At 39.3% G+C, this 13559-nt stretch overlaps 1 protein-coding gene across 1 annotated transcript in view; it reads right to left on the reverse strand.

Annotated features, from left to right (window-relative positions):
• Positions 1–168: 168 nt before the first annotated feature.
• The window catches only part of LOC115173718 (potassium voltage-gated channel subfamily G member 2), a 39178-nt gene continuing 25787 nt past the window's right edge, over positions 169–13559 (reverse strand). The window contains exon 4 of the mRNA XM_029732056.1: positions 169–5096. Coding sequence (XP_029587916.1) covers positions 4365–5096 — 732 coding nt within the window. The 3' untranslated portion in view covers positions 169–4364. The remainder of the gene's footprint in view (positions 5097–13559) is intronic.

The raw sequence follows: 13559 nt of genomic DNA on the forward strand, positions 1-13559 counted from the left end.
TGGGTCAGGTCAACGTAGATAATTGGGTCATATTTGGTTTAAACTGATCAACGAGATTAGAACCTATAGTCACCCACTCAAAAAGACAACCAAAAGTTAGGAAATTCAACTATGTGTTATCACTGTGCTTTCAACCATCTAAAAGCACAACCAAAGTTCAAATGGGAATACAATGTGATATTTTGTTTATTTATACAGCATATTAATGTGAATTCACTGTGCTTCATTTAATAGCAGAACCAAATTAACTGGATTGCAGTTGAGATTACATTAAAAGTACATGGTGCAAGTGATCAATGCCATTTGAGATTCTGCACAGATTATTACCACAATTGTGAAGCTCTCAACAGACCTGTGAGGATTTACAGATGTTGGATCTTAATTTGATCACCTTGTTGCAGGACATTCTAAACTTGTAGTGTATTTGAAATTTAAAAAGGCTTCTGAAGTTTGTAATTTCCATTTAGACATTTCAAATTGGGAAACATGTTTTGAATGGTCAGCCAAGTCGGGACCTTGGGCCACTTTCTAGAGCATTGCGCAGTATGTAATCTTCAGAGTCTTGCCCCGCTACTGAATGGACAAGTGTAGTGTTTGTAATGCCTGTCTCTTGTCAGAGATTGCATTTATTTTGGGAGATTGCAAAATGACCTTTTCATTCAAGACAGGATAAATACACTCAGTGGACAGTTTAATTAGGTGCACCACTCCGTTCACGAAAATGGTTAGCTCCCACAGTCAGTGAGTCATGTGGCCATGGCTTGCTATATAAGGCAGGCAGACAGGCATTCAGTAACTGTTAGATTTAACATTAGAATGGGCAAAATGAGTGACCTAAGCGACTTTGAGCGTGGTATGATCGACGGTGCCAGGCGCACTGGTTCCAGTATCTCAGAAAATGTCAGTCTCCTGGGCTTTTCCACGCACGAGAGTGTTTAGGGTTTACCGAGAATGGTGCGACAAACAAAACATCCAGTCAGCTGCAGTCCTTTGGGCGAAAACAGCTCATTGATGAGAGGTCGAAGGAGAATGGCGAGAATCGTGCAAGCTAACAGGCGAAGCTGCAAAAAGTGGCGCAGAACGGCACCACGGAACGCACAACTCGTCGATTCTTGTCACAATGATTGCAAGAACAGCTGCTCACCGATTTGACAGCGCCAATGCATTTCCACCACCAAAGCATCTGCTATGCGGGTGTCTGCTATCGTCAGTTAACGCTTGATCTGATTTATTTTTGAATCTAGGCTTTGATTTTCTCTCAGGAAAATGTATAAACCCTTACAAACATTTCCATTAATTGTAATCCACATAAATCCATTCCTGTTGCTACAGGATTATAATTTTCCTGCTGTAGCAAACTGGCTCAAATTAAGATCCTACATCTGTATCTACTGCTTTGATAGTTCCACATGAGCCACTGGCTTAATCCCATTTATTTTTGGTTGAGTTGGAGATATGAATCAACATATCATTTGTTGACAAGTTAATTGGCTATTTATCAACATTTGAAGGAGATGTATCTTCTGCTTGGATAGTTCTATCTGTACCATTGACTTAGTCTGGCTTTAATTCCAGGTTGTCTACAAATTAATAAATTGTATTACCGTCTCCATCTCAACAAAAAATCTACATTTTCGAAGAGGACTAAATAAAATCAAATTTTAAATGCACTTTTGATTAAACACACAAGATCGCCAGTTCGAATCCCAATGCACCTTTTCATTTTCCAAATTTACTCAACATATTAAAGGGCAGCTGAACTCAACTAACTTATCTGGTTGAAAATGGCCTGTTACATCGATATTACTCAGAAACATTGATTATAGTGTAAAGATGTACTACTGAGTGTAAATAGCATAATTTTGGTCAGTAAAATGGATATTTGAGAGATGTAGGGAAGCTGTTATGTTCTTAGCTCCATTCCGCTCCATTTCCTGAGTTAAGCTTACACACAGGTGTTCAAAGCATGCTAGATAGCTAATTAGCACAGGTGTTCAGAGCATGCTAATTAGCACAGGTCATCGCCTCGTCTTCTGTCTGTTTTTCCGTAAACAAGTGCTGTAACATGGAGATATGGCTGAGTGGGAACACTAACCCAAACTATCAATCAGCTGTGCTGATTACGCTCTATTCAATCATATGGCAAAAACTGTCCACATTACGCAGCGCCTCGGTCTTGTTTACATAAGACAGCACATCGTCAATGTATTATTTTAATTAAACTTGGGAAAAATGAGAATTGAGACAATGTGCACTTCCATCCCAACTGTCACTTGATAATCTTAAAAAAATTCAAAACCCATTTCTCTAGCATCGTGTAACGCCGTGAACTGTTTCGTGACATGATTCGCTATGAAACACTGCCAGACGGACTCACTCCGGTAATACGTAGTGAGCAAGTTGTAAAAACTAAGTGGCACCAAAGTACTTTGCCACTCGCCAGTGACTTGTTAAGCTGATTTAGCCAACGTGGCCTGCCTGCTAAATGTGCCTGCTAGCTACTAGCTAGCTACATTGACAAACACAGAGATGGAACTTAGCTAGCTAAGAAGTAATTTAGGGCACTGATAAACAGCATGTAGCTTTGCTTTATTTACGATATTTTGACAGCTTGCTGATGAAGTTGTAGACATCAGTAGTGAGAAATCAGTAGTGAGCGCAGCAGCAGCTGACCCGATACTGTCTGCAGTGCACTACTAGTATTCATGCACATTGGTGCATTACTTCAAGTAAAACAAACACCTTAGCTAAATGTAAAATTGCGCGACAAAGACCTCTGCAAAAACGTCCAAATGACAGATTTCTTGAATTATCATATTCAGAGGTCGAAAGGTTTCTACCGGGACTCAAGAGGGACAAAACAATAACTGTGGGTATGATATAGCGAACATAACACACCCTCATCCAATCACACCCCCAAGACGCAAATCATATTTTTTTAATGAGCAGCAGAAAAACATGCGGAATCAGTGAGTTCAGCTGCCCTTTAACTAATCACATTTCTCATCTGCTGACATTCCAAATGACTGATTTTAACAGCTTTATGTATGTGGAAATAACAATGGTGATGCCCTCACCCCTACTAGCACAGTGGACTAGGCACTGAGATAGGGACCAGAAGGTCACAGGTTCTAACCTTGCCCGTGCCCTTCCTCAAAAAAGGTCTATTTATAGCCCTTATTACACCTTAAATTAACACGTGATTCTCTAGATCTGATCAAGATTGTTTTAATTTGTTTCTAATCTCTTTTAGTCGGTCTGTTCAGTCCATATTGATTCCCATGGGTTTCCATGATCTAAGCCATACAATTATTCGCCATCCTTTCGATACTTATTAGATGCAGGGGCGCAACTTTCACTATGACGGGGGACGGGGGGGACATGTCCCCTCCACATTCTGAAATTGCATTTTTGTCCCCCGATATATTATCATTTGAATGTGATACAAAACAAGGCAATGGTGTGCTTCATGACCATGCGGACACCTCTGAGCGATCGGGTAGGCTGTATGGAGTGTTTATCCGACTGGATAAAAAATTATAATAATTATGTCCCCCCCACTTCTAAAACCAAATTTGCGCCCCTGATTAGATTTAATATAACATGTCTGGAGCCAAGGCCATTATTATTCAGAGGAGATGTGAAATTGGAGGAAAACCTCCAGACAGAATCATGGGATGAAATTAATTTAATAAAGTGTAGAATCCTACATTGCATCAGCCGAGGTCATGGTTTTCTTACATTTATTAAAATATGCAGATCCTTAGTCTAAATAGATGCAAACTAAGCATTCTGAAATCTGTAAATGTGTTTATAGTCAAATCTTTCTTATTGCACTTATATCTTGTTGCAATATTTCTTATCCTAAATATATACCAAAATTATAATATTTTAGGTGTTTTTTCCCTTAAAATAATAGCTTTTTCATACTGAATATGTGAGAGAGAAGCTTTCTCCCCATGCTGTGCTGTAGGGCTATACTCCTGTGTTGTAGGGCTTCTATACTCCTGGGTGAAGTGTCCTTTGACCACACATAACTTGTGTTTTTATATTGTGGTCAGCTCTACACCAATAATGTCAGCAGAAAGACTTCTGCAGCTGTCTTATAAAATCTTAGAAACTCTTGAACACACTCTGATGGACAGAGCTATGGAGGCTCCTTTTCTTCTTAAGCTTGAGAAAAATAGCCCATCCCTGTTTAGATCCTCCAGCTTTAGTACGAGTTTCCCACAGTGCACTCCACACACCCCCAGGCTCTCACGTTGCACACACACTCAGTCTTGAGTCTGCATGGCCCTCCTCTGTGACGCAAGGGCAATGGACTTCCTGCGTAAAGCAGAGGTGGCGATTTCAGTGATGCCATGTTAACTGTCCGTCTCGGCCGAGTCCTCGCTGTTCTGAGACTTGCTGGAGTCATGGAAGTCAGGTTTCTGTCTCAGCGTTCTGTTCTGCTCCTCCTTCAGCTCCAGGTAGGACCGAGAGAACGTGTGGAAGATGGAGGTGACGGGGAATGCCATGAGGAGGATCCCACTGAGGATGCTGCTGAGCGCCACCACCTGACCCGGGATGCTACGCGGCACCATGTCCCCGTACCCCACCGTTGTCATGGAGATCACCGCCCACCAGTAGGTGCCGGGGATGCTGGTGAAGTCGTACTTGGCGCCCATCTCGCTCTCTGCCAGGAACACCAGCGGGGAGAACAGTGCCATGGCAACACACAGGAACAAGAGGAGCAGGCCGAACTCGCGGGTGCAGCGTCGGACCGTCAGGCCTAAGGTCTGCAGCCCCAGGGAGTGGCGCGCCAGACGCATCACGTAGAAGATCCTCAGGGCCCGAAGTACCCGCAGCACCAGGCCCACCTTCTCCAGGTAGTTGTTCCCGCCGCTGGGCTTCTCCCCTCCCTCAGACAGAGAGTCTACGATCACAGTGATGTAGTAGGGCAGGATGGCCACCACGTCGATGATGTTGAGGGGCGTCTTCAGGAACACACACTTACTCGGCGTCTGGATGAAGCGCAGCAGGAACTCCAGAGAGAACCAGGCCACACACACAGTCTCCAGGACAAAGATATTGTAGCACCTCTGAGAACACTCACCCTGGAAGACAGAGGAAACATAGTGTTATGAAAAACTCACAGTAGAAGAGAGTGAACACACAGTGTTAAGGGGAGCAACAATTATAATGCAAGACATTGGTAGGAAATGACAATACATTCACTATTATAAAACATTCTGGATAACTGTTTCCTAATCACACAAGTCAGTTGTTCCTATCCGGCTCGAAGGACCAGTTCAACAGCCACCAGTGGCGTCAGACTCCTCTACACCAGCAGCGGCTCCGGGGGGGTGAGGGGGTAGAGATTTGGGGATGAGAGGGAGGGTCCCAGAGCAATGTTTCGAGGGAGAGCTGGAGAGGGTTTTGGAGCAGCACATAAACCATCTGAACATCCCTGTTAGTTGATTGGGATCATAAGGAAAAGAGACGAGTAACTTTGATCAAACAGCCTGAGGGATATGTTTTTTTCTTCCTGTGTATTATAAAACAGACAGGCAGTCTGTCAGCAGTACTTTACATGATTTATAAAACTGAGAGGAGAGGCTTTGATGATGTCAGAAATTCCTTCCTTAAATTGGGAAGGCTAAGCTGTACTGTATAGCCCAATGTATTTATATTATTATAGGCTCTGTTTGTAGACTGTCAACTCCTTTAGACAAATCACCCTGGTAGCAATATCTGGTAATACATTCAGAATCTTTGTACCCAAAAAATGTATTACTGGTGTCCATCCACAATAAATAAAGTCATACAAGTGTGCCATGAGATAGATCCATAGAACTCATGCAGCCACAATGTCAACAGCAACGTGAAGCTGAGGAGAAACCATTGATTCCTTCCCTTTCCTCCCTCTCTCTCCTATCTGACTGTTATTAATGCAACTTCATTAAAGGAAATTAATTTCCTTCCTGGGATCAGCGGGGACTAAGCTAAAGCCAACCTTGACTACATTATAAATACTTTAATTTACTTCTGGCATGATGAAATATCCTTACTTCCTGTAGCGTAATCAATTTTCCGTCTGCTCTAAATGGGTCCATAAATATTATATAACTGTATTTACATGTGATTATGGAAACAGACCCAGAAGGAGAATGAGGAGCAAGGGGGAGGTGGGGGTGGAGATGGGGTGTATGCGTAAAGGTTTATACTGTACAAACATCTATAATAATTTGTTTGTACGAAAGAAAGAAGCCAAGCTGTCGGTCTCTCCTTTTAATGCGCTCTCGCTCTGGGGAACCTAGCTACGCTTCATCAACATGTTTAGGAAGAAGTGAGCATGAAATAATGTCTTAATTACTTTTGCCAACTTTTAGTAACTTTCCTCCAGTTAGTACATCCTTCCGTTCCATCATAGTCTCCTCAATTACTCCTTAAATGTTATTAGGAAACACGTGTTTTTGACCGGTTAGAGAATCATCACTTGTGAATAAGATGCTAGAGGTGCTTAAAAAAAAACAACCAAGAAAATATGCATCTTAAAAACCACTCCAGTGTATCCTTGGAGACATGCAAAGTAGTGGAGTGAGGAGGGAGTTTAAGAACCGGGCTGGGTGACTTTTAGCCTCTCATTATTCCAGTAAATATACTTTAATCAAAGCAAAAGCTGTATCTGAAAGGCAAAAGGCAGCACAGAAATCAGCATTCAAAAATATAAACCCAGAGGAACGTAAACCTTTCTTCCACGTTTACTAATCCAAACAACATGCAACCCGCTTCACTATGCTTGGTTATTCACAGAGCACAACAATAAACCCACTGGGCCCAGACGTCATTTCAACATCTAGTTGTGATTTACATTTGGTTGAGTTACCAACTAACGTGAAATCAACAAAAGATGTCACCATGTCATTGGATTTAGGCTAAAAGTAAAAAAATAAAATAGGAAAATCCCTTGATGACTTTGCAAATCCAATCAGTTTTCCACGTTGATTCAATGTCATCACAATGATTTGTTGTTGAAATAACGTGGAACAACGTTGAATCAACCAGTTTTTCCCCCAGAGTGAAGTGTGTATGTAAGTGCTTGCGAGTGTGTGTGCGTGCATGTAAAATATATGCACAATTTGGCCAGTTGTTGTTGTGGTAATGTCCTTTGATGGGTTGAGTCAATAGGTATTCAACCCCTTTGTTATGATTGGCTAAATAAGTTCAGAAGTAAAAGTTTGCTTAACAAGTCACATAATGCGTTGCATGGACTCACTATGTGCAATAATAGTGTTTAACATGATTTTTGAAGGACTTCCTAATCTCTGTACCCCACACATACAATTAGCTGTAAAGGTCCCTCAGTCGAGCAGTGAATTTCAAACACAGATTCAACCACAAAGACCAGGGAGGTTTTCCAATGCCTCACAAAGAAGGGCACCTATTGGTAGATGTGTCAAAATAAAAAAAAGCAGACATTGAATATCCCTTTCAGCATGGTGAAGTTAATAATTACACTTTGGATGGTGTATCAATACACCCAAAGATACAGGCGTCCTTCCTAACTCAGTTGCCAGAGAGGAAGGAAACCACTCAGTTACAGAGTGTAATGGCTGTGATAGGAGAAAACTGATGATGGATTAACAACATTTAAGTTAGTATTGTGGAGTAATTACAATGACAGAGTTAAAAGAAGGAAGCCTGTACAGAATAAAAATATTCCAAAACATGCATCCTGTAAAATTGATAAAAATGTGGCAAAGATTTTAACTTTATGTCCTGAATACAAAGTGTTAAGCTTGGGGCAAATCAACACAACATATCACTGAGTACCACTCTTCATATTTCCAGCATGGTGGTGGCTGCATCATGTCATGGGTATGCTTGTCATCGGCAAGGACTAGGGATAAAAATAAATGAAATAGAGCTAAGCACAGGCTAAATCCTAGAGAAAAACCTGGTTCAGTCTGATTTCCAACAGAGACAAATTCACCTTTCAGCAGGACAATAACCTTACACAAGGCCAATTCTACACTAGAGTTGCTTACCAAGACGACATTGAATGTTCCTGAGTGGCCTAGTTACAGTTTTGACTTACATCCACTTGAAAATGTATGGAAAGACTTGAAAATGGCTGTGGAAAGACAAGCAATGATCAACAACCAACTTGACAGAGCTTGAAGAATTTTCAATAGAATAATGTGCAAATATTGTAAAATCCAGGTGTGCAAAGCTCTTAGAGACTTACCCAGAAAGACACAGCTGTAATTGCTGCCAAAGGTGATTCTAACATGTATTAACTCAGGGGTGTGAATACTTATGTAAATTAGATATTTATGCATTTAATTTAATACATTTGTAAAAATGTTTAAAAAAAATACATATTTTATCACTTCACTTCAGGCAGTAATACAACAAAATGTGGAGTACTGTAAGTCAAGTGGTATGAATACTTTCTGAAGGCACATGGCTACAGTGGATCAAATGAACACACACACAGTAATCAGATTCAGCAAACACGCTACTCTGACCATATCAGAGCTCCAGACAGGTGTGTAGCAGCCATGTCGCGTGTTAACTAAACAACACGGCCAATCACCGCAGGAGGAGGACGACCTTTGGTCCCCAAGGTGTGTGTAAGTGGGCATGATTTAAAAAACAGACTTAGCGTAATGCTGAGCTGGCTGCTATTATAAACACACACACTGTTTTTTAAATGGCTTTAGTCAATTTGTTTACCTCAGCCCTTATAACACTCATCTCATTCACCTCACTGGGCGGGGCTGGGAGAGGAGTGTGTGAATATAGGAGCTACAGAACATGGCCATTTTACATTTCAAGAGTTCCCCATACGAGAACACCCATTTCTTTGGTCTAGATTCTCCAACTGGTATTATATATTTATTGCAGAACCACAATAACAACAGTGTAGAATGTGGTAGATAATCATCTGTTAGGTGTTTCATGGAATTGTTGTTAGAGCTATGGTACATTCTCTGTGAAGGAGTAGCCTTCACTCTAATTTCTATAAATGTATTGTGTGTTTATATAGCTAGGATCCTAAAATGTCAATTCATTATCACATGTAAATCCAGTTAATTGATCTTTTCCAATCAGCTCAACCTTTTCCTGTTTGTTTCAATGTTAGATTGAGTGGAATCCCGCTGAGCACACCACGTTATTTCAACGTGGATAATATTTGGTTGAGACATTGATTAATGATTACAACCTATATTCACCCACTCAAAAAGACAGCCAAAAGTTAGTTGAATTTCCAGTGTGTTATCACTATGCTTTCAACCATCTAAAAGCACATCCAAATTCCAATGGAAAAACGATGTCTAATTTTCGGTTTAGTTGTCATCCAAATGTCTATCACTGCTCTTTCAACCATTTAAAAACGCACCATAAAGTACATAGAGCAAGTGATCAATGTCATTCGAGATTTTCTGCAGATTATAACAGCACGTGAAGATCTCCACAGACCTGCGATGACCTGTGCATGCTATCCTGAACATGCACGCTTTATATGATTACATAAGTAGAAATGTATAGTTACAGTAACCTCAATGTGGCTATTTTAAGGTTGAATGTTACATTACTTTGAAAGATAGGCTACTTACGTATTACAAAAGTAATACTGAATTGTGTTTGGTTGACAATGCAACCAAATATCAACATTTAAAGGAGATGTATCTACTGTTTGGATATTTCCATCTGAGCCACTGGCTTAATCCCATTCTTAAACTTTTATTTTTGGTTGAGATGTGAATTCAACATATCATTTGTTAACTTGACAACAAGTTAATAGGCTATTTATTGTATTTCAAAAGTGATTCATATTTCCATCTCAACCAACAATTGAAGTTATACATTAGGAATAGATCAAATCAAACTTTAAATGCGCTTTAAATAATGTTTTATTTGATTTAGTCCTATTCTTTCACTTTTATTTTTGGTTGAGATAGAGACGTGAATCCAACATATCAATTATACATTTTTAGACACACTGGAATTCAAGCCAGACTAAGTCCATGGCACAGATGGAACTATCCAAGCAGAAGATGAGTCTCCTTCAAATGTTGATATTTGGTTGCGTTGACAACCAAACAAGTCAACATTGCTAAATATCATACAATTTCAAATCAACCAGAGCTTGAAATCATAGGTCTATTTTATTGTCTATTTAGTTGAATTATGGGTTATATTAAAACAATAGCTGTTGTTATATAGGTCTATATAGCGTCATTGATGGTATATGAGTGATAACGTATGGTTATGTTTCATTTGCTCTGTTAAACCTACCCTTTGGAATGACTTTGATAGTGAATCTATTTCATTTTTATATGGAGATCTATTAACAATCATTCTCATAATAGCACATTGGTAATAGTTAGCGACAATATTATAGCTAAGCAGGGCTGGGCTTCGTTAAAACCCTGGATGGGAGACAAAAGGGTTGCCATAGATCATTTCTCCAGTAGGTGGTGCTGCCCAGCCTATTGTTGTTTTTCCTGATAGTGGATATACTGGTGAAGACCTGACATTGGTTTAAAAGGTAAAAAATTCAACATATTTTTCTACAAGATTTCTCTGTTGAAATTGAGTTACCATGATTACATAATCATGTGATAGAAATCTCACCCTCAAAACAATAGTTTAGACTTTTTTCAAATCCAACATTTTCCCCTTAGATTCCACATCACAATACATTGAGAAATTACATTGAAACAATGTTGATTTAACAAGTTTTTGCCCAGTGGTCCCTTTAATTGTCAGCTGACAGCTTGCAAGCTTTGCTAATTATCTAATTTCACACACCTGTGGCCTCCTCCCTCAAACACTGCAGTTCCTTTAAATGGGAAATGGTGTTCAGTGTGTGAAGGTTACTGCTGGTATGTCATGCAAGTTAATAAAAATAACTTATTTATTATAAAATGATAATCTCCTTCTCATCAATGTGAGAGGGCACTGGCCAGCTATCTCACACTCAGTGAACAGAAGAGCCTGCACCTTGTGATTCTGAAGGCTGCTGTGGTTTAATGTTAAGATGTTAAAGGTGGTACACGTAGGATTTTTTACATTTTTGCATTGTAATTTCTGAAAATGTCCATAATATACAGTACCAATCAAAAGTTTGGACACACCTACTCAGAGATAGTTTTGATGTCTTTACAATTATTCTACAATGTAGAAAATAGTAAAAATAAAGAAAAACCCTTGAATGAGTAGGTGTGTCCAAACCTTTGACCAGTGTTTCACAGTATTACTTGCCCACCAGTGTTGTGAATGGCTGTGATATTCACCTATTGATTTCTACCGCCGGAGCAGCAACTGTTGTCAAAATGGGAAAGCTGTTCTGAATTTGTGGCTGTATTATCTAGTGGAAATTGCTCTGTCATTTCCTGGTTGCTTAAATTCTACACTGTTTGCTCAATTTCAGACTGTGGGCTGACACACCGGATTTGTAGACTGCATTGTACTCAGCACTCTATTGTCCCTCTAATCAAACACTTCATGAGAGCCCATGAGCTCATGTTGCGCAACGTTTCAATAGGCGTGAGAAAACAGAGGGATGGCCTCTACTAAAAATAGGAGGCTCAGTTTTCTATAGGATAGGCCTACTATATTTGTTTCTCAACTTTCCTAATATTAAGCACATTGCTTATATTTACAACAGGAGTATAGCCTACCTGGCTGGCATGAGAATAAACAATGGGGAAAAGCATCCTCCATTCACTATTTAAGTGCATAGAATACATGTATTTTCCCCGCTGACCCGGTTTCGACAGGTGCATGATAATGGTCCATTCTAAATCAAAACAAATTTCACACATATACTAAATAATATAAAGTCAAGATTAAATCAAGAATAGTCTGATGGCTGACAATATTATCCTCTCACTTGTGAATTATATATTATCACGTGAATTATGCCCAGCATAAGAAACAAAGTATTTATTTTGTGACTTTTTCTAATCATAGTCGCACATCTCATGTAGCCTAGCCCATAGGCCTATATGTTTTTATACGGTTTGTATTACTAAAGTGGCCAAATAACTTCTTAAAATTAAGCACAATAACCCGCTTTACAAGGGGTGTAGAGCCTAACTGCGTGTGAGTTTCAAGTTTGGGGAAGATCATTTTCACCATAAAAAAGCACCTTTATAATAAAAGCATTACATGCATAATTGCATTTGCGGTAACTTTTGATAATGGTGTTTTCCGCTAATGGACCATTTGCGCTTATAGCCTACTGCCATGTGCGCATTGCTGCGCTTATAATGTGAAGAAATAGGTTAATAGTTTGTCAACATTTTAAGCTAAATGTTCTAATCTGTTACATTGCGTAAAAATGTTTTTGGGATGCTAGTGGTTGTATTAATTTGGGTGCATTACGGACACACAAATGGGATGTGCCGTGAAATTCTAGGCATTATCAAGTGCTTGTCAAATTGTGAATGAGAGACTGATGTAGTGTGTACAGCCTGCGCAAAAAAAACAAAGCAGAGCTCATGCCTTTCAAGCCACTATTTTCAAATCATCATTAGAGTCACATCATGCAGCTGTACAACATATTAAAAATCAAAGCATATAGCCTAACGTTTGTAGAACAACTAAAGTCAAATTAATAACACTAAATTAAGCATATAGGAGTACCTATTTCTTTGTTAACCGCTCAATACAGAATAGCCGCATGTGCGCACTCCCTCAAATCGTTTGTGGAGAAAATATCCTTTCTATTTTATTCAGCTTTGTTCAGTTGTATTCTTCATACTATCAAATAATGTAAAATAATGTCACGGAATTCTAAGCAAATCTTGTCTGCTAAATGAACTAGTGTAGCCCACAACCATATGGCATAGCCAGATCAGGACCTAACATAGGGACAACTCAGAGTATGCTATTCTGTTCTTCTGAAATAGACTACATGTCATGCTTCTTTAGACCTGTCTAATATAAATAATGGATTTATTGTGAAGGTGTAGGCTATATTACGTGGATTTATTATAGATATAGATGTTCCAAAAAGTCTGCATCAGTGGCTTGTAATCCATGTGTAGAAGCCAGGAGATGCAAAATGTGTTTATGTTAATTAACGGTCAATTACCGTGAGACAGTTATTTGCTTGACAATTACCGTCTGACAAAACTTCATGACCGCCACAGCCCTAACCAACACACATCTATTTTTGTAACTACCTGGACCTCCCATACGGTTTTGAAGTATTGAAAGTATTTCAATGAAAAGGTGACTAAGAAGCGCTCATCATTTCAAATAGGCTACATGAATGTACTAAACAGCATATAAACATTAAATAAGTCATTAGCCAGACAGGTAGCCTAATTAAATAGGCTATACTATTTAAATTATTTCAAGGTTTTAGTCTACAAAGAAATGTATTTTGAAGCATTTGTGAGTGTGACACACTAGGCTAGCAGAGATATTAAGCACTCAGCATTTAAACAACATTTCATTGTATTAAATCATTATAGTCTATAAATTGTGCATATAGGCTGTGACTTGCTTAAAATTAAATACAAATTAAACAAAAAATGCCTTATTAGGCTCAGTCT

Source organism: Salmo trutta, chromosome 34 (genome assembly GCF_901001165.1).
Source record: "Salmo trutta chromosome 34, fSalTru1.1, whole genome shotgun sequence".
Taxonomy (NCBI): domain Eukaryota; kingdom Metazoa; phylum Chordata; class Actinopteri; order Salmoniformes; family Salmonidae; genus Salmo; species Salmo trutta.